The sequence below is a fragment of the Hemiscyllium ocellatum genome, chromosome 9 (assembly GCF_020745735.1).
Source record: "Hemiscyllium ocellatum isolate sHemOce1 chromosome 9, sHemOce1.pat.X.cur, whole genome shotgun sequence".
Taxonomy (NCBI): domain Eukaryota; kingdom Metazoa; phylum Chordata; class Chondrichthyes; order Orectolobiformes; family Hemiscylliidae; genus Hemiscyllium; species Hemiscyllium ocellatum.
The window spans coordinates 45,587,197-45,609,526 of record NC_083409.1 but is presented as its reverse complement, the minus strand read 5'-3'; the positions used below and the strand labels follow the sequence as shown (position 1 = coordinate 45,609,526).

The window sequence follows — 22,330 nt, the reverse complement described above, 5'->3', positions numbered from 1 at the left end:
AAAAAGAACTAATTGTTTATACAATCTCAATAAGTGATCATGTGGCCAAAGATCTGTCTGTTCAAATTAAAGTCTGAGTGAGATTCCCTTTTTGATTTTAGTGTCTCACGACATAATTAAGTACTGGTAAAAAAGTTACCGATTAAACATAATTAAGGAAATCATTGCTTTGCAATTCAGGTCATTACAGTTCTTTCCCACAGGAGCTAGTAAATGTAAACACCTTTGTTTGCTGAATTTACAGTATTAATACTTCAATTATATTCTTCCGCGTATTCAGATTCACAGAAATAAGGCAAGACTCACTTAACTGTGACATCACAAGTTTAATACTAGTACATTAAGTATTAAGAATTGTGAATGTGAGATGTGTATTTTTTAAATCCAAGATAAGTTATAGTTTTATTCCCCTCTCGTTATTGTTCTGCAGCAGGCTTTGGTCTACTTCAAATAGCATGTACGCTTTGGCAAAAATAACCTAAATGGGTAGGTAAGGTGGTTGTCAAACTAATTGCTTGACAGATGGTTTCTTGCAACCTTTGCAGGCCTCACACATAGATAGGGTCTGGTAATTTGAATGAGCAAATGGAGAGTGAAGCCAACTACAGGCAAGCCTTTAGATCCCCTATCAGGTACCACATTGATGATCACTGGGGAAAATAGCTTTGGGGAAGGAGGAGAATCGAGAAGGTTATGGCGGCTCATTACTGTTACCACATTTGCTTTGTATCCCACATGCTTTGAAATTTAAGGGTTTCTTAGTGCACTTGAAGCCCCAACTGTATTGCCATTAGTGCACAACTCCCATGCTTTTTCTTAAATTTCCTAGAATTAGTGGTCAAGCTGAACAAATCGGAAACAATGGTGTGATATTAATTTGATATCGAGTTTGACAAAGTGAACTTCACATTGGTAAGCGCTTCCTTAAAAGGCTTCACAGAGGTTTCCTTTGGGAGGTGGGGGTTGGGTAGCACAGGTGTGATGGGTTCACAGTTGGCAGATTCCATGGCAACACCCTGATACATCACTTGTGTCCTGATGAACAGATCTCATTAGGTTGTCCTCTTTCCATCTAGTGCACTGAAAGGTTTTTGTTGTTTTCTTTTTTAAAGGAAAAAAAAAGTCGCTGCTTATTGCAGCTTAGAATTTCTGCTCATCGATGCAAAGGCCCCCAGAATCTAGTTTTAGGCCCGCTTAGCATGCAGCATTTCAATGAGAAGATTGTTGCAGGGTACATCTCCATTCAGGTGCTTGTAGTAGAGGTATTCTTCAGCCTGCATGCTAATAGCCCGGATTTCTGGTAATCGCAGGAGAAGCTGTCCGAACTTATCTGTTTGCTGAGGGTAGTTACACATCGTATAGTCTAGCAGTGCAGCATTAACTTGTTCCTGAACACTTTCGACAAGGTGGTAGTTCTCCAAGTTTTTCACATCTGAAAGAAATAGTTAAACCATGATTAACATTCAATTACAGCAGTCAGGGACGAAGGATTGGGTGGTGGAGGGGGGCGGTGTTGAAGAAATAACGTGATGCAAAAAAAACCTAATTTGTAAATTTTCCCCTTTAGTCTATTCTAAAAGGACAAACTAAAGTTCAATGAGAAGTTTTGTTCAACAGATGGCTTTTTTTTATCTAACATGCAAGCGGAACGAATACAATTAATCATGGCAATTAAAAATAAAAATGATGCAAATACACAGCATGTCAACCAAGATCCGAACAAAGATGTACTGGATGAAACTCTTAATAATTATAACCTAATTTTGTCAAGGTCTGTCTTTGCTCATTTGAGAGAATTTGTTTCTTTTTCAGTCCTATTGAGAAGATGAAGCTGTTACCTTTCTTTCATATTCGTCAAAGAAGGAACAAACAGAACACAGAGAAGTTAAGGAGCATTTCTAGGTTAAAGTGTTTTACATTCAGCACGAGAAACCATTGTGACTGCTATCACATGACCAAGGCCCAGCCCCCTCATTTGCTGCATACATTTCCAAATTGTACATAGTACACAGTTCTAATCCCTGATTAATTTACAAACTTGAGGTTGAATTAATATCCAAACCTTTAACTGTAAATCGTAGTTCAAAGCTGACAATGCTCTTGTTTCAGTTTGACATCTCTAAATGATTCTGTAACCTTTGACCTGTGCAAGAACTGCTAATGAACCATCTGGTACACTCCAATAGCTCTTAAAATAATCTGCAGCACCAGCCTCCAGACAGACTCTCTTCTTGACAGATGAGTTGGACGTAAATGAAGTGTATGTCCTTCATAAAAGATACTATATTGGAATACCCTTTGACCTTAAAACATTATTGAAATTTCTTCTTTTATAATGGCACCATGAGTCTTCTCAATCCTCACTGGTTACTCAGTTCATTTTCATGAGTAACTCCTTTGAGATAACCCTGGCTTTGGGCATTGTCAATCATGCAATCAATGTAACCTTAAACTCCCAAAATCTCCTCATCTTCCTCATGAATCTTCCTCAGGAGTTGCGATTTCTGAATTTTAAAAAATGTGGCTATTAAGAAACAGATACATGGACCATACAAAGGGCCTCCCAATGAAGGCTTATCCTGGTTACTTTCTTAGTACAGTACAGTCTGTTATTTTTGAAATGAGGAGTCACATAGTAGATAGTTGCACACAGACATTTTTGGAAAGCATATGATTTCGTTGCTCGTTGGATGCTGCCTGAACTGCTGTGCTCTTCCAGCACCACTGATCCAGAATCTGGTTTCCAGCATCTGCAGTCATTGTTTTTACCTCATTTTTGGAAAGCAGTACTGTGACCCCGTCGTCCATCGTCAAACTAACCCTTCAAACAGATTATTTCCATCATTCAAATGGTGGAAATGAATTTAAATCAATACCAGACATTAAACGGTCCCTGGCCTACAAACTGGTCTCTTGAATTCCTCTGTGCTGGAAGCTTCTCACCCATTCCACTATTTTGCACTGATATAAGACAGTATCTAATCTTAGAGTTAGTTAACTTTATTAATTGATTTCATTAGAATTGGCTCAGCAGCAAGAGCTGACCAACATTTGTAAGTGGACTCAGAACATCTGAAAAACATTCATAATACATTTTCTGTTCTAACGAGAAAAGAACATATAAAATAATGATGTAATTAAATGACCTGAAGCGGAATTTTCAAAGCAAATCTTGAAATGTGAATAATTATTAATCATAGCCAGTGGGAAAGCAGCTTCTCCTAGTTCATTGTGCTGCAATATCTTTCATAATCCATTAAATATTATTCACTTAGGGATTAATTACCAATTGTTTGCATTAACCTGCCCCTCTACAATCTTCTAGTGCCTATCTATGCATTTTATAATGTGAATGCAAAGTAGACTATTACTCGCTGAATTTATAGTTCAGTTTAACTGTTAATGCAGTTATTAGTTGATATTAGGCAGTACAGAACTTGGGTATTGTTGAAATGTTTTGCCAAAGCTTTTTGTATTGCACTCATTGGGACAATTTGCAAGAAATTCTATGATGTGAAGGTGCTGGTGTTGGGCTGGGGTGGACAAAGTTAAAAATCATAAAACACCAGGTTATAGTCCAACAGGTTGATTTGGAAGTACAAGCTTTTGGAGCGCTGCTCCTTCATCAAGTAGCTACAATCTTGTACTTCCAAATAAATCTGTTGGACTATAACCTGTTGTTGTGAGATTTTTAACCAAAACATACAAGAGAGACAGCATTTGAGGAGAGTGGTGAAGGACTGTTTCACATCTGTGAAGACCATTCAGGAGTGGCATTGGTGACTCTTAAGTCCAGATGACACAAGTTTCAGTTCAAAGGTAGATAGACACTTTATTAGTGAACAGCCAATGAGAGATTCTGGGTGACACCAAAAGGATTCCTGTAGCCTTCTTGTGGTGGCACCCTTCGCTAAATCTCTGGACATTACATGCAAGCAGTATGTTTTATACCTTGTTCAGGTGTGACTAATAAAGTTCTTAACATTACATGGCTGATTGCTATTATGTTGTTAAAACAGAAATTTCTCAATCGTACAATGGCTTGTGATTGTGACCTTCCTGTGACATATATCGAATTGTTCACAGGAGCTTGTTCTGTATTACTCACAATCTTTTATTAATAGGAAAGGAGATAGATAATAGGATTTAGTATTGTCCTCATTGTTGGTCTTCACATACACTTATTAATAGGTAAGGAAGTGTGTTAGTAGGAACAGGAGGCAGTCAATAAAATTTACAATCACGGCTGGCAGTCTTATTCAGGGAACCAAATATCTTTGCTCGGGGCTGGGAGCAAAATACACATGTATGGCTCCAGATGATTTTGGCAGTTTAGAGGTAGCCACCACCTACCGTGATTTCTAGTCTCAGCCTGTCAAATGACAGGTACACAATCAAACATACAGTGAGTCACTCTAATAGGGGATGTTTAACCCTCGAGTTCCCAATACTCCAAACTCTATAATAAGCCAGTAAACTAGAATTCTTTGGGGGGGGTTCTCAAACTTCATCATTGCATAGCAATAACAATATCATATTCATGAGCTCATGTGATATTGTAAGCCTATTCACCACTCAAGGAAGCCATAGACATTTGTACTGCAGCACCTTACCATGGTGGTCTCAACCTGCCCCCATCGTGTGAAATTAGTATTCACTAAACTTATTAACTCCGCTATTCACACAGTTTAGTTCAGTTTTTTTAATAAAAGATATGAACTCCCAAGTAGACGTGTTGTCATGGGATCGCTGTCAGGCCCAACTCTCTCGTGCATCTTTGTTGGATCCCCATGGGTGATGTTGATGGTAGTGACCCCATTCTCGTATTTGCATATATCCAACACGAAGGCCAAATACGCTCCATCCTGCCCTCAAATTTGCCCTTCCTTGCTGTCCCAGTCGAGAAATTGAACAGTGGGTTCACTATTAATGTCTAACACAAGGCTCCCTTCACTGGTCACTTTACATGTTGGGATTTCTGTAGGTCCACAGGTGAAAAAAATTGGCTGCATTCTCAACCTCACAAATGTTGCTCGAGTCAGAGAGCATCAAAGCCAACCTGCAGGAGGAACAGCTCCCCTGAACAAATTCATTCTGGCTGTGTTGCGCGCAAGCCCATGATCAGGCCTAGGGTGATCGCTTTTGGCACTGAAAAGTGCCCTTCTTCCTCGGATTATGTTATTTCAAATGTCTGAGCAACACGTTCAGCTGTTGGTGAATTTAGCAGTTTCACAATGCTGCTACGCAGGAGCAACACAATGGGTGTTTGTCACTAACTGGATCCAATATTAATCGTGATTGGGCAACATTTGCTAGATAAAGAACTATTTAAGAATTATACTGAGATTAAGCAAATCAGGATTGTCAGTCGATCCTGCAAAGTGGTGTGTGTAGTGGAAGCTGCACATAATGCCCAGGTCGTCATTGGAGCAACACAAACTAGAATTGCTCATTAGGACCCTGTGCAAACTGAAATGAGGTGGACTCCTTGGGAGTCACTGGCCAGGAAATTGATGATTCTGATGGGCAATTTACTTTTGGAGGGTCTGGAAACCCCTTACTGTTGGAGAACCTGAGGGATCTGCTTCTGCTAAGTTAATAGTTAATGAGTTAAAAACCCCATCTAACTTTTGAGTAACTATTAAGCTGATGCTAAACTAGCTATGCCACATTATCTCCCCACCTCCCAACTACATCTCCTCTGACCACTCACAGGATATCAAACAACCATTGAACCCCTCCCCTGAAGTAATCTCCCCACAACCCAAAATGACTCAACCACACTGGAAGACCTCCAACTCCTCACTGCCAGGATGAAAATTCTTTGGCCCTGACAATCCAAAATGCCAACTACTCACATTGCCCATGAGCCTGACAACCCTACCCAATCACCCTTACTGCCCAATTGCCTGGACATCCCTTCTACTTGCAACTTCCCTCCTCCTTTGGCCCCACATTCACCTTGCTGGCCTAACCCATCACTGTCTGCCAGCCCTTAATACTCTCCCACTCCTGCCTGACCCAATGCCTCACTTTGTCTGCCATCCTCTTCACTGTCTGGAACTACCATCCATCCTTTCCAGTCATACCCCCCACCTGCTATCTCCAACATTCCCCCTGTGGCTGACCTACCTTAAGCACTCCATTGCTCACCTGACACCCTCCTTAGCTGGCACCCTACAAGCCTGGTGCACTATTCACTGGCATCTTAACAGGCAGACTACCAACCTCACACCGTATTCCTTTGCCATCCAAGCACTTCAACTAACTGCCAGACTAACCCTACACTTACCTTACATGCTTACTCTTCCCCAGTTGTACTGCTAGATATTTACATGGCACATTGACCTAACTGGGGCATGGTATGAATTGGTGAAGAACCCAGTTTGGAATTCCCAGCTAGAAATGCAGAGTTCAGTATTAATATAAAAATTAACAGTGTATCAATATGACTGTGATGACAAACCCTTGGAATATTTGGGCCATTACTACACAGGGCCACATTTTTTGCAGATAGAAATATCAACAACATATGCACACATTTATGCCTGTTTCAATTCAACGGATAGCCATTCTTTGGTTCATTTCTCAGGACAATATCTTGGCCAATCAGATTCAAGCTGTTTAATTTAAAATGTAAACAAAACTTGGCATTTAACTGTCAATCATCATTAACCAGCGCATTCCCCAATGCACTCCCTCTTCCAATCTGCCTCGACTTGCTAATAAATCAGTGATCTCTACTCACACAGTATAAGCAGTTTTCCCTTTACTTCAGTATTTCTTGTGAATTGTCCTAATGAATATACGACAAAACCTTTTGACTAAATATGTCTATTGGATGTGGAGTCCTGGTTTTATTGGGAGCTAGTTAATCTATTTACTGTGCAATCTGGGAAAATTTGTGCATACGAGAGCACAAAACCACATAACATAGTTTGTGTATTTGGCAGATTCTTCTGAGTATTGATTCTTTCAAACCACAAAGTAACATTTGCAGAAATCATTTTCTCACAAGGTATCATGAGACTATCAAATGATGTTACAACCTCAGAGCAGGCCACCCATGTTAATGTTATGATCTGGTTTGGAACCTGTAACTCTTATTTTTAAAAGCAGACAAAAGGTGTGATCCCAGGTACTTTCTAAGAGAATAGAGCCACGCAATTCCACTGTTTTGAACAAACAACACTAAGTTGAAATAATATTGAAATCTACAATACAGATAATTTATATTAGCCTGTATTGACATGTGTAATTTGTGGGTAATACATGAAGCAACGCATGGCAAACATTAAATAACAAATGTGATCAAGACAGATCCCATGGATTTCTCAGTAACCAGCTCCCCTCCATTTGGGGTGTTACTGATATGGTGGGTCATTGAGAATCTCATTAAACTTCAGGAGACTGCACTTTTTCCCTTTGCTGATCCAGCCTTGAACTCTATTTCAAGGGATGCTTTGTCATGGATTGCCTCAATAACTGCTTCTATTCTAGTCAATCACCCTCCTGTACTGGGTATGCTCCTCTGGACTCTGAAAATCACACTTCAGTACCTACTCACAGCCACAATTCTAGCTTATAGCTGACAGCAAGATGGATCGTTCCTACAATTCTCCGAGAAATCTAATCATGCTAGACTGCATCAAATAGACACCTCTGTGGCTTTCAGCCCACTCTCAGCTTTACTGCCGATGGATGAGGCACCCAGTTTCTTGTGAGTCACCATAACTTCCAAGATGTTTCCAAAGCCCTGACTGCCTAGTAACTCTGAGCATGTGGCTTTAGTTCTAACAGTGCTGAGGTATCCAGCCACTCTTGCTGTGGTCAATGCAGTACCCAGACAATTCCACTGCCTTTTCTGCAATACAGGTAAAAATAAGCATTTCTAATGTGGAATCTACTCTCAGTCACATGCGAACTTTGGGTCTCTAAACTTCTGAAAGGCTTTCTGTGACCTCCCCAAATTGTCCTAGTGACCTATTGAAAGCCTTGTTGATGTTGGTGCTGGATTCTTGCTCTGGTGCCTTATACAACTGTAAGCCATCCTCGGACACTATTTAATTAGATTAGATTCTCTAATGTGGAAACAGGCCCAACAGGTCCACACTGACTCTCCGAAGAGGAACCCACTCAAACCCATTCCACTACCCTATATTTACCCCTGACTAATGCAACTAACACTGTGGGCAATTCAGCATGGCCAATTCACCTGACCTGCACATCTTTGGATTGTGGGAGGAAACCGGAGCACCCGGAGGAAACCCATGCATTCACCCATGCAAACTCCACACAGACAGTTGGGAATCAAACCTGAATTGTAGCCTTTCTTTATTTATTGGATCGTGAATTTTGGTTGAATGCAGGAACCTTTGGCCAAAAGAAAGCTTTTGCATCCTTCTGGTCTTTTTTTCTGCTAATAGCTCATGTATGGCCCATGAACAGTTGCTCTCCCACTCTTTGGGACACTTAATTTTGTTGGTCTATTCTTGTTGAGGGAAAATTCCCATTCAGATCTGTCTAATTTCCTAAGCTTCCTTGTTCATTATTATCAGTCCAAATGTTAAAATTCATTCTTGTGAGGGGACATCATTAGTGAGTGTTTCTACTTGTTTTCTTTGACCTTATATTCATTGCCCAAAATAAGTATTTTACTTCTTTCAATTTTCTCAGCGCCTGTAATTATTTGATAAACTTCTGTCCTCATTTCTTCAATGAGCCTTGCTTTATTACTTCATTTCTGAAGGCCTCAACCTATCCTCATCACTTTCTTTAAAGAAACCTGATGCATCTATAGGAGTTCTGAGGTGAGGCAGAATAAAATTTGGCACATATTCTCATATTGGTCATTGGTCAGTACTGTAATATTCTTCTTTTGACTTGCAATCTGATGCTTCACACATTCTTCTGAAGACCAGACTTAGAATCAGAACTACCGTATTGGTAATTCCTTCACACATGTCAGACTATGATCAATTATCACTCTAAAATGATTCAGTTTTTCGTCTTAACCAAGAGTGATCTTTATTTTCTTGATTTAGTCAGTCGCCTTCATTATTTTGTAAGGGTAGACTTCTCCTTGAATTGATAGAAGCCACTTGGTGCAGGGTGGGGCACCTAAGATATGATTCCACAGCTTTGGATTTCATGTAATTTTACAACCTGCAGCCTTGCTATTAAGTAGGACCCTCTCACATTAATGATTACCTGTTCCTACATGCATTATCTTTTATTTAAAACTGCATTAAGAACCTTCTGCCATATTTCAGCCCATCTACATAATTGATCAGCTTTAGATAGACTGGGACCAATTTACTTTCAACTCATTATCTGTCCACAGAGTTTCACCTCATCAGCAATTTTAATAGTACCACTCTTTTATAATATTTATAAATATTATAAACAGCAGAGGTCCTAGAACACATCTCAGGTACTCAGTGCACATTTACCATTTTGCATCTGTTGTAAAAATGAGTTCTTAATCCATTTGGTCAATGTTATCATCTAACCTGCAAGACCTAGTCTTCCTTACCAATCCCATGAAAACATTTTGTTGATTGTCATTTGAAAATCTATTCACTATCATGGGGCTTTGCAAATTTGGCACCAGCACTCAAAGGGGTTCAAGCTGAAATTTTGGCAGGGTTGTGGGGTGGGGGGTGATTTATGAACTCCCAGTCACCAACCCCTGCCAGGGAGTTGCATCCATGTTTTACCAGCTGTGATTCTGCTCTCTCAGTTTCCCTTTCCCACTTGTTCTCACTGAGGGGTCACGGCAATAATCATCACACAGTGTGGAAGGAAGATTTGGGAAGCACTACACCACCATCTCAAAGGATTATCAGTTTGTCAGGCATGAATTTGACTACCACACTATTATGATATTGGTGATTGTTTCACATTCTTTTATAGCATTCTGTAGAATATAATCAATCAATTCTATTCCCCACTACAAACTCTAGAGGTAACAGACTTACAATTATAGGCCCTGGGCCTTAATGTATTTCCACAAAATATCTCAAATTTGTCTTGCTTAAATATACTTAGCCTTTAGTATGAATCCTGATTAAAGTTTTGTTACATATTTCACAAATTTTTCTCACCTCTTCAGTAGGTCTTGTTACTTCTACTTGTTTTTTCTTTTTTTAAAAAAAATGTTTTCATTCTGTTCTCCCCAAGTATAAACATCAATATAAATTTTATTGTGTTTTTTTAGGTATGGTTTCCTAGTTAATTTTCCACAAAGACTTCTCTCATGGCTTCAAATCTGCTTTTAAACTTTTCTAGCGTTACATTTTTGTATTTGGCCATAGTTTTGATGGCCAATGATCGTTAGATTGATCAACTTAACTGTAACAGCATCATAGTCAAGACCAGTTTTTAAAAAAATCTTGCTCATGTCCATCCACTTAAAGACAACTGGATAGCAATTAGAAACTACTTGTCAGAGTCAGATGTACAGCCCTTTGGTCCAACTTGTCCATGCTGACAAAATATCCTAAACCAATCTAGACCCATTTTTCAGCATTTGGCCCATATCCCACTTAACCCTTCCTATTCATATACCTATCCAGATGCCTTTTAGATGCTATAATTGTACTAGCCTCCACCATCTCTGGCAGTTCATTCTATACGCACACCATCCTCTGTGTGAAAATGTTGCCCCTTAGGTCCCTTTTAAATCTTGCCCCTCTCACCTTAAACTTGTGCCCTCTAATTTCAGACTCTCCTAATTTAGGAAAAAAAAACAAACTTTGGCTATTCACCATATCCATGCCCCTCAAGATTTTATGAACTTCTCTAATGTCACTACTCAGCCTCCTCTTTATGCTCTGTCAGCTGTAGTCATTGCACTATGTTCCGATTTGGTGGGGTCTCTCAGCTCAGCCTAGTTTAGAAGATTGAATCTTTCTTATCTGTGTGGTTTACTATTAAAAACTGCAAGAAAGCTATGCAGTAGGACACTTGGTGAAAAGTCAAACATTCTAATATTTTGCTTAGTTACATTTCAAATGGAAATTGGTTCTTGCCAGCTACATTTCTATACTTGGTCAGTCTTCATTTCCTAATTCTACTGTGACAAACCAAATTTGCTCTTGCACTCAAACACCTCAGTCTGTATGATGATAAAGTGCTTCGGATATAGAAATCAAATGACTTCAGACTGAATGGTTCATGCTTTTTCTTTCAAATTTGAGTTAATTATATTTAATATGGAGCTTCTCTCATTTATTTCACTGAAGTTGCCTGGGTTATACAACCTGGCATGTTAGATTTTACACTGATCCAGAAATTTACTGGCTTCTGGAGATTGATGCAAATTTGGGAAGTACATAACTCCATCCCCCATCACGAAGGACACCTCCATCCCCCATCACGAAGGACTCAAAGCCCTCCGCTTCTTCCTTTCCCGCCGTACCAACCAGTACCCTTCACTGACACCCTCCTTCGACTGACTGAACTGGTCCTCACCCTGAATAACTTCTCTTTTCAATCCTCCCACTTCCTCCAAACTAAAGGAGTTGCCATGGGCACCTGCATGGGCCCCAGCTATGCCTGCCTCTTCGTAGGATATGTGGAACAGTCCATCTTCCGCAACTACACTGGCACCACCCCCCACCTTTTCCTCCGCTACATCGATGACTGTATCAGCGCTGCCTCGTGCTCCCACAAGGAGGTTAAACAGTTCATCAACTTTACTAACACCTTCCATCCCGACCTTAAATTCACCTGGACTGTCTCAGACTCCTCCCTTCCCTTCCTAGACCTTTCCATCTCTATCTCGGGCGACCGACTCAACACAGACATCTACTATAAACCGACTGACTCCCACAGCTACCTGGACTACACCTCCTCCCACCCTGCCCCCTGCAAAAACTCCATCCCATATTCCCAATTCCTTCGTCTCCGCTGCATCTGCTCCCAGGAGGACCAGTTCCAACACCGCACAGCCCAGATGGCCTCCTTCTTCAAGGACCGCAGATTCCCCCCAGACGTGATCGACGATGCCCTCCACCGCATCTCCTCCACTTCCCGCTCCTCTGCCCTTGAGCCCCGCTCCTCCAACCGCCACCAAGACAGAACCCCACTGGTTCTCACCTACCACCCCACCAACCTCCGCATACAACGTATCATCCGCCGTCATTTCCACCAACTCCAAAAGGACCCCACCACCAAGGATATATTTCCCTCCCCTCCCCTATCAGCGTTCCGCAAGGACCACTCCCTTCATGACTCCCTCGTCAGATCCACACCCCCCACCAACCCAACCTCCACCCCCGGCATCTTCCCCTGCAACCACAGGAAATGTAAAACTTGCGCCCACACCTCCACACTCACTTCTCTCCAAGGCCCCAAGGGATCCTTCCATATCCACCACAAGTTCACCTGTACCTCCACACACATCATCTATTGCATCCGCTGCACCCGATGTGGCCTCCTCTATATTGGGGAGACGGGCCGCTTACTTGCGGAACGCTTCAGAGAACACCTCTGGGCCGCCCGGACCAACCAACCCAACCACTCCGTGGCTCAACACTTTAACTCTCCCTCCCACTCCACCGGGGACATGCAGGTCCTTGGACTCCTCCACCGGCAGAACATAACAACACGACGGCTGGAGGAGGAGCGCCTCATCTTCCGCCTGGGAACCCTCCAACCACAAGGTATGAATTCAGATTTCTCCAGTTTCCTCATTTCCCCTCCCCCCACCTTGTCTCAGTCGATTCCCTCAACTCAGCACCGCCCTCCTAACCTGCAATCTCCTTCCTGACCTCTCCGCCCCCACCCCACTCCGGCCTATCACCCTCACCTTGACCTCCTTCCACCTATCCCACCTCCATCGCCCCTCCCCCAAGTCCCTCCTCCCTACCTTTTATCTTAGCCTGCTTGGCTACTCTCTCTCATTCCTGATGAAGGGCTTATGCTCGAAACGTCGAATTCCCTATTCCTGAGATGCTGCCTGGCCTGCTGTGCTTTGACCAGCAACACATTTTCAGCTGTGATCTCCAGCATCTGCAGACCTCATTTTTTACCCTAAGTACATAACTAAGATAATATTGTGGATAACATTCTCTTGTTAAACTGAAAGTGTAATTTTAAAACAATTTTGTTCAGAAGTTAAGCTACATATTGCTTAAAAATGTTAATAATGAAGTGCTGCACACGAATATATCTGTTTTGGTCCCTGTAATACAAATTTGGAAAATGTACATATCATCTTGAACAGCCAACAGTTGTCTCTGATGCACCGCAATAAGCAGCAAAGCATCAGCATCAGTACTCTATGGCATCATATTTTTCAGAGTCTCAACTCTGTGTCACTAGGTAAAGCTTTCAACTTCGGTGGAAGGGTAAATTGGTAGGAGCACTCATTACATAACCTATACAGCTTCCTTTCAAAGCAAATAGCAGGGTCAAAGCAATCACACAACATAATGGGCACGGCATACACCAGGTTGCTATTCAGCTCCTTCACATTTTACATCATTTGTAAAACTGAAAGCTCAGCCCATTGTTTTTCAGCTCTGAAAGTGCTGTGGAGGTATTATATTTGCTAGAGTTTCTGCCTTTTCCAATACCTTTTCTCATGGTCACACAGAGTTTCAGTCAATCTACAGACCAAGCCTATCTAGAACCAAAAGATCTATGCATATTTCCTGCACAGGTTTACGATACTGCCTACAAGTCTAGCAATTTATTTGGGTACATATTAAATCAACCACTAAAGAATACAGAAACTGACCATCAAATCTTCCAATCACCTCAGTTGATTAGAAAAAAAAAGTATAACAGACAAACAACCGTTCATTACATCCTGGAAAAAACAGGCAAACTACATTTCACCAATAAAAACTCTGACAACTGTTTAAAATCAAAGGCAATTCTCAGTACATCGTTAGAAGCAATGGGCAAAATTGTCTCATCTCATTCACTGTCAGAAGGGCAGGACAATTTTTAGTTTGGGAATCTGACTGATTTGTGCACCTAGCCAATACTCTTTCCCAGAGTAAGTGCTTATTGTCTGAAAATGCAGCCATTCGGTCAAGGGAAAGATTTCTAATTAAAAGGGATTCAACATTGGGTTGGAAGGGTTTATTTCCAGAGCATGGGTGGAGCCACTGCTTGTGTCTGTTGTTTGGAAGCTATGGACCTGTAGTGAGGTCAGCTCTCCCAGGAACTGGAGGAAGAGAATAACCTGTCCCATGGAGCAGGTGTGGCTGGAAGTGACAGAAGTTCAGTTTGGTCCCTTCAAACTGAAACCAAACATCAACAGCATCCAGGATGCCGGGAAGCAGGAAGGCAAATCGGCATTATATTTTCAGGTGCCACTTTCCCAGCATTGTCCTACACATCACTCCTCAGATTAACACACCTTCAGCCTCACTCACTCATTCCTCTGTCTCCAGTCACCTTACAGTGCCACTTGAGTAGCCAACCCTCTCTCTTACCTTCAGCTGATTATCTCTCTTGGCCACGTCTAACAGTCAAATGTTGAGAGTGGCACACTGGTTAGCACTGCTGCCTCACATTGACAGGGTCTTGCATTCAATTCCAGCTTTGGGTCACAGTGTGGAGTTCATGTGTTCTCCCGTTCCCGTCAGGTGCATTGGTTTTTCTCTCTCAGTCCAAACATGTGCAGGTTAGGTCGATTGGCCATACTAAATTGCCCTGTAGTGTCCAGGGATGTACAGGTTAGGGGAATTAGTCATGGTAAATGTGGAGGAATGGGGATAGAGCAGAGGTGGCAGTGGGTCTGGGTGGGATGATCTTTGGAGGGACGGTGCATTTCTGGCCCAATGGCCTCTTTCTTCACTTTAGGGATTCTATGATGTCCTTTCCACCTCTCCTCACAGGCCATTATAAATACCTACACCCACCTGCTTTCTCTACTCTTAGGAGAATAAAGTAGTTCAAATCAGTGACAGGCACAGACCAGGGTGGGAGTTGGCGGGAAATTAACATTTCGAGAGTGACAGGTACCTTGTTGGCCATTGGTTTTGCACTTGCCCCACTAGGAAAGAGATCTTGTTGGAGGAGGTTGTAGATGTCTGCAGTCATTTGCTGTGACAGTTTGAGACTCCTGTAGGACTGTTGAGAGAGTGGGGTCCCTAGTCTCTAGACCCTATGGAGGAGCATGTTGCTGGTGCTGATGTGACTGCCACCCTGAAGGCTGAGTGCATGGATACACATCTTAAGGTAGATAAACTGTTAAGACTGGTAAGGAGACTTTAAGAATTTAACAGTCACTTTCTCTGAGAGGCAGTGCCCTGAACAGCTGTGTCTCAATGGCCGTGGCTGGCAGAAACATTCCCAGCTTGTCTGTTTCACTGGAAAAGCTCCTCACCCTGTTCCTAGGCTATGATGATCCGGCCGATTTGATGTCAGGTTGGGTAACAGCTTCTCTGTCTGGGGTTTTTAGAATTCAGGGTTCAAACAGATCTTAATTTTCTTTGTAACAACTGCAACTACTTCTCAATAACAAACACACGTAGGTTCCCATCATACCTTCATTCCTACACCAAGAAATGCTGGAAGAGGGTGGGATGACATTGGGATCCTGACCTCATGTCAGTTTCCAAGACCTTCCTGCTCTGCATGCATTGGCTTGGAAAGTAACACCCACATAGTCACTGCTGGTACATTCCAAAGATTGATTTATTATTGAGTTCCTGTTCCCTCTTATGCTCTGAGCTAATAGAAGACCAAAGAACACGAGAATTCCTAGAAGGACAAATTCTCGAAGGTGAGGCTGCCCAGCTGCTTGTCTAAACTGGACCTCAGAACAATATTGCTTATTCTGTAGCAATGTTGATCATTTTGAATTCTTTGCACATCATGCATATCTTATAATTATTTAATAATGATGGAACATTGAACCGTTATATGCATTGAAGGACCCTATTCACTTATATTTTTGTATAATTTATCTTTCCAACCTGGAAGAGAACCCTCCACCGGCTTCCTTTGACCTTAGAATCCATTTCACCAGATGGACCAATTAACTTTCAGTAATATTCTTCACCAATTTGATAGATTAAATGCTGGGTGCATGCTTCCCCTGCTGGGGGGGGTCTCGATTGGATGGGTTGAAGGAGGTGGAGGGGTGGTCACAGCATCAAATTAAGGGGTTGAACATTTAGGATCCCTTAAATGAGAAGGTACTTCTTCATCTTTGGAATTCTCTACAGGGAAGTGGGAATAATCCAAAATTACGTATACTTAAGACTGAGATTGATTCATCTCAGGCTACAGAGAATTATAGGATGAGAAATCAGTATTGGAGATTTCTTCTGAAACCCAATTGGCATCATTCTTGAGGCAGGTGTCTTGTCAATATGATATAACATAATGGATAACATCTTTATAAAAATAATATCTTTCATAATACTGCATGAAATTATATTATTTACAAAACTATTGATCGGTCACTCAATATCTTCAATTGATTCGACAGAATTGCTATCATGGTAAATGGAGATGCGGCAATGTGTGGGACCTCATTGTGACTTCCCGTGCTTAAGTTCCAGAACACGAGCATTGTGCCACCTTATCTTTTATAATATTTGTCAGGTAAAACAGTTCTTTAAAATTTATATAATTCACAAAGTGAATATCTTTCAACCTAGGACAAGCTTTCCTGCTAAATGGAGCACTGAAGTTTAGAATTGAGGTTAATCAAAAGGTTGACATGTCCCTGTGAAGAATGCCCTGAATATTTGTACTAGGTTATGACTTCTGTGTCCTCATCTGATGAACAGATGCTTGAATAGCACCAGCTGATATCAAAACCCATGCAACTGTGGTCACTGAAAATGATAACAACAATCCTTTCCTTTCTCTTTAATACATACTTTTCAGAGGAAGGAATGAAATGTTAGAGGAAAACAAAATCAAGATGATCATGTAGAATAAAGTGACATTGTAAAGACTGATCCTAATCACAGGAAAAATTTTACCTGGCTGTGACAGTTTCTAAGAATGAAGGAGTCTAAAAATGAAACCCAAAAAACATTTACAGAAAATGTTAACGATTTAGTTTCAATAAATATTTTAATCCAAGCTAAACTAAATAGTCTAATATTTTTTAGTTATTTGAATATAGAATGACCCGCATAAATCTCAATAGAGATAGCTTCCAAAAAGAACGAACCATTTCTTCATGATACATTGCAGCTGAAACTCTGCATTAGATATTCAAATAACTCAAATTCACTTGAAGTTGTTCAGTGACACAAAAGTTACAAGTCAGAGACTGATCTAAAATGCTAGTTTGTTTGTAAACACTGACAGGTATGATCTTTACAATTCATCTATGACTTCAAGAATCTTTCTTACTCCAGTGGGTTTAGTTCACTCGCTCCTCATTATTCACTGATTGACTGCCCTTGGCTCCATGTACTTGCAAGGTCAACTGCAGACTCCATCTCTCTTTGTCCTCATTGACTCATCTGGTCCGATTATGCATCTTTCACAGTAGGCAAAAGGTCTGGTATCTGCGCATTTTGTTACGTGGCGAATGTCTGTGTCCCTATCACCCCATGAATAATGAGTGCTTGGTGCATTGCATATGTGGGACAACAAATCTCACAGTTCACTATTAGAAATAATATCTTTATGGTAGCAGCCAATAATTTCTAAACATATTTAACTCAAGTCAAATTATATTTGGAAAAATTTGGAATGTTGCAGGGAAATAATGGCTGAACAAATTTAGACTAGTTTTGAATTTAATGAAAGGATTCCTTTTCAAGACATGTAGTGTTTGTTCTTGTCACAACAAAAAGTTTACATCAAAAGGTACTTGAAGACAAGTGGAAGAAAATTAACTTTTCAGAATAAACTTTGCTTTATTCCTTTCTCATTCACATTGATGGGTAAACAGACTCACTCTTAAACAATGTTGCAGTGATAATGTACAGCATAGATATATTATGGTTCAGTGGGTTTAATTCCCACACTGGCTCAGTTTACAATGACGGACTCACCTTCTCAACCTTGCCCCTCACCTGTGGTGACCCTCAGGTTAAACCACCAACACTCATCTCTCTCTCTCTCTCTCACTAATGAGAGAGCAGCCCTATTCTAGAACTGTTTCTCCTATAGTGATTTTTACCAATTTCAAAAAGTCAGCTGTATCAAACAAAATATAGGTGGGCTGAAATATTCTAATTATAAAATGCTATACAATCACAAATCCCTACCTACTAAATGAAATTACTGATTGGTAGTTTTCCTACTGAAGGTGAGTTCGATCCTATTAATAACTACATATTGAACCAATCATCATTTCTATTTAATAAACATCTTGGAAATGGCTGTCAGTTATTAGCAAATATCAAAACGTAAATGAAGATATATTGTACATTTACATTACTCCCTGTATCTGGTTTCACCAAATGATGCATAGAGTTGGGAGATTCAATTGCAAGAGATCAGTGAAGTTCCCAGAAGGCAGTTTAATAGAAATTAAATTTGATTTTAGCCTTTCAGTGATTCAGTGTTACCCCTTAAACATACACCATTATATACTATAAAGCACTGAATCTTCTAACTCATGTGAGTAATACCACAGGATGTCTACTAGCATAGCAATATGACATGTTTCATTATAAATTTCCAGGCTAACACACATCGTTTAATAGGCTGCTTTCACAATTTGTGCTAACTGACATTACTTGTAGGAATGTGTAATTACAGCGTGGAGCAGGTATTTTCATTGTTAATGTGGGCATAGGAATTTATAGGAAAAATATAGAAATAAAGAATTGAATTATGTCTGTGCACTATTGTTGAATTATTCCCTGTCCACTATATCCACTTCATCTGAAGACCGCACTTGGTCTCAATCCACCATGTTCAATGCCACAACAGATCGATTCCCATATCTGTATGCACTTCTTGCCAACTTTTCCATTATATATTCCTATATCCATGTTTATAATGGAAACTGTCCATGTAAATTTGTTGCACTGCTTTCATAATAGAGATTGAATTGTCTCTGTTTGGTCTAATTATCGCCTGGCCTTGAACCCCACTTCACCTGAAAACTACATTTTACATTGTGTGAGATGCCATAGAAGATCTACATAGTTAAAAGTTTTATTTCAAACAAGCACTTTTCTTTTGTCATAATGCTTTCCTGCATCCCAGTTTTGTCACAATGTGGAGTCATGTTAAAATTTCCAATAATATTGGGAAAACAAAATACTTTTGGCCATTTTGCTCGGTCTGTCTGCCATCGTAAAGTTAATGTCCACCACCATCAGCTTAGTGTACATTATACTGACTCACTTCAGATGCACACATGCTAGAATGGTATTGGGCAGCAAAGATTCTATCCACCAGGTGGCAAGTCTAGAGGTTTTGCAGTAAGGGCTTCCACTCCATTAATGGAGGATGTCCCACCCTTGCCAAGAGCTGCCAGCCAATCAATGGTCCAACAATGCTACTGAGAGATGGTCCCCGCTGGGGAATGCAGCAGGAGCAGACCAGAGAGTATGTCAGAGGCCCCTAAGTGCGAATACATTTGTCAGGTTTGCTGGGGCCATTTGAGCCTTGAAGTCAATTGGGTGGGGTAGGGAGGTGTGGGGGGTCAAGGAAGGTGGGCAGGTTGTATTGCAACCCTTGCCACTCAGGACAATCTGAAAAGGTGCCTCTTGCTAAGTCGAAAGGGATATTGCCAGGGTCAAAACACTAGTGATGGCATGAAGAGGCCCTGACACAGCTCTTACTTGGCCACTTCAAGGTTTCAAACGGCCACCTCGGGTAGGTGGGCCATCTACCAACTTTGCGGTTCCAGAATGTGATAGACCCAATGCATCCCTCCCTCTCAACATGCTCCCCAAGGTTCCACAGAACTCTAGCTAAGATTGTTGTTGTTGCTAACTTCAAGTGATGTGGGAATTTGTAAACAAGGGAGTTACCAACCACTTGGCTATATGGAGTTAAAACAGAAAGTAATGGATGACAGCCAGTATCCAGTTGAAGATTATACCATTAAAACAGACCGGTTTGATGTCACAAACTATACGGCCAACGTTTGAATAGTTAATTATCATCTCAATATTGAGAACATTATTTGCTTGTTAATCTAGGAGATAGTGAGGACTGCAGATGTTAGAGAGTCAGAGTCAGACACAACAGACTCAATGTGCTGATGAAGGGCTATGCACGAGACATTTACTCTCTTGCTCCTCAGATGCTGCCTGACCTGCAGTGCCTTTTCCAGTGCCACACTTCATCGACTTTGCTTTTTAATCTGTTAACCATACACATTTATACACCCAAAATCATTTTAAACATAGGGGTTAGCCTGTTGCGAATGCTTGCTGCTGTATTCCCCTGGTAGACAATGTCACCATTAACATTCAGAGCCAGGCCACTCTGCTCAGTTCAGACAGAAATAGGAACAAGGAGTAGCAGTAGGCCATTCAGTCCATCCAGCTTGCTGATGACAGCCTGGTTGAATGTTAGTCAATGCAGTACCAATTTTTTGGGAACAGAGTGGTTTATAGTATACCCTTTTCTGCACTGTATAAATTCAGCCTCAGGTTCCCAAGGGTGGGGGAATGCAGGCTGTTAGGAACTCAAATCAAGTGGAACCAAGTGTCCCAGACAGGCTTGGATGTCCTCCTTGCTTGCTTAGGTGCAGGAGCAGCCTTAGCATGGTGTGTTGAAGTGCTGTGGTCTGCCATTGCGCGCACACACACTGGTTGCAAGATCCATCCTTTCAGTTTTAAAAGGGAGTTTTAGTTGAAGGATGGGTGCCTCAGTTTTGAAGCACTGTCTCCCTTATCCACTTTCTGTTTGGTCTGCTACTCCTTTCAAACCGAAGACCTCTGATTCATCATCCAGTTTCCAGAACCTGCCCTCTATCCCAGATTTGACAGCAAACTCCTCTGAAGGGTAATTCAATGGCTTTGCTTGAAGTCTCGGTTCAGCTCTCAAATGTCCTTTTCTGCTCTGTTTACCTCCTTCACACTATCGCACACTTTCTCTTTTGGTGTTCAGTTTCTGCCCAAAGTTTGTAGTGGGCAAGTTTGTTCATTAGATCTTTGAGCAGTCAATTGAAACAATGTTTGAGGCAAAGGGTCAAAATATTTTTTAAAAAAACAAGGCCCACAGCACCAGTTGTTTGTGGCATTTACATCAGTTCATGGAATTTTGTGACTGTTTGATCAGGATGGGCACAATCTTTCCTCCTGCCTTATTTTGTTTATTATAAATTCCAAATACATTGGGGTGAAAACTCCCTATTGCTGTAGGCATAACCAGAAAGCACGCAACTCGAATTGAGTAGCTTTACAGATAATGTGAATATCTTCATTGAGTCAATCAGTCAAGTGGCCCAATGTGAAAATTTCGAGAACTGTGTACATTTAGATGTATCTCACAATAAACATTCCAACACTCCGCATCGAAAATAAGACATTCAAGAGGCAAGGCAACATGCATGTAACATGCAGGAAACAATTGACTTTCAAGTCGACCGGTTCCCAATGACAAAATTGAGATTAGGTACTCACTCTCCCTATTGGGAAGGCAATGCGGTTCATATACTACATGGTACACCAGCACATCATGAAACCAATGGGAACATTATTTCTAATACCACAGCTTGTCTTTGACATAGAACAATATCCAAGTGTTGCAGATTCGAGATGAAATGGATGTTGAGCCAAAGAATGAGACAATCATTGAAATTAAAAACTTGCTCAAACAGTTGGCAGACCACCAGTATCAACATCACAATTATGTTTCTCTCATTACACATTTTGTGCAGTGTGTTAATGGGGCACTCAGCATAGAATTTGCCTCAAATTTCACATTCCCGGAAAGATACATGATTAAAACACATAACCATTCAGAAACTTTTTTCACGAAAGCAAAGAAATCAATTCCATTCCTGATTTTCTTTCTCCTAAAAATGTCCTTAAGCATCAAGCCTTGAACTGGATCTTGTTTCACAGATCCTCTAACATGCAAGATCTCAGTAACTCCATGCCACTTTGCAATTCCTCAGTGGCACATATACAGCTAAAATATTCACTCCCAACTTACCAAGACCTCCATCCATGAAAGAGAACAATTTAAATAGGTGGGAGAAAAGAGGAGAATAAAGGGACGGATTATAGGAAATAATGCTTTTGAATTTCTTTTCTCAATACGTGGTCAATGCTAGATCATTGAATCCATTTAGAGTGAAGATTTTCTATCTCTCAGGAAATCAAAGAATATGGGGAGTATGCAGTAAAGTGACGTTGAAGCCCAAGATCAGCTGTTGAATGGCAAAGCAGGCTCCACAAGCCCTTTGAGCCAAACCTGT

At 41.0% G+C, this 22,330-nt stretch overlaps 1 protein-coding gene across 1 annotated transcript in view; it reads right to left on the bottom strand.

Moving 5' to 3' along the window:
- Window positions 1-377: 377 nt before the first annotated feature.
- The window catches only part of nr5a2 (nuclear receptor subfamily 5, group A, member 2), a 287,946-nt gene continuing 265,993 nt past the window's right edge, over window positions 378-22,330 (bottom strand). Inside the window, exon 8 of the mRNA XM_060829719.1 lies at window positions 378-1,432. Coding sequence (XP_060685702.1) covers window positions 1,185-1,432 — 248 coding nt within the window. The 3' untranslated portion in view covers window positions 378-1,184. The remainder of the gene's footprint in view (window positions 1,433-22,330) is intronic.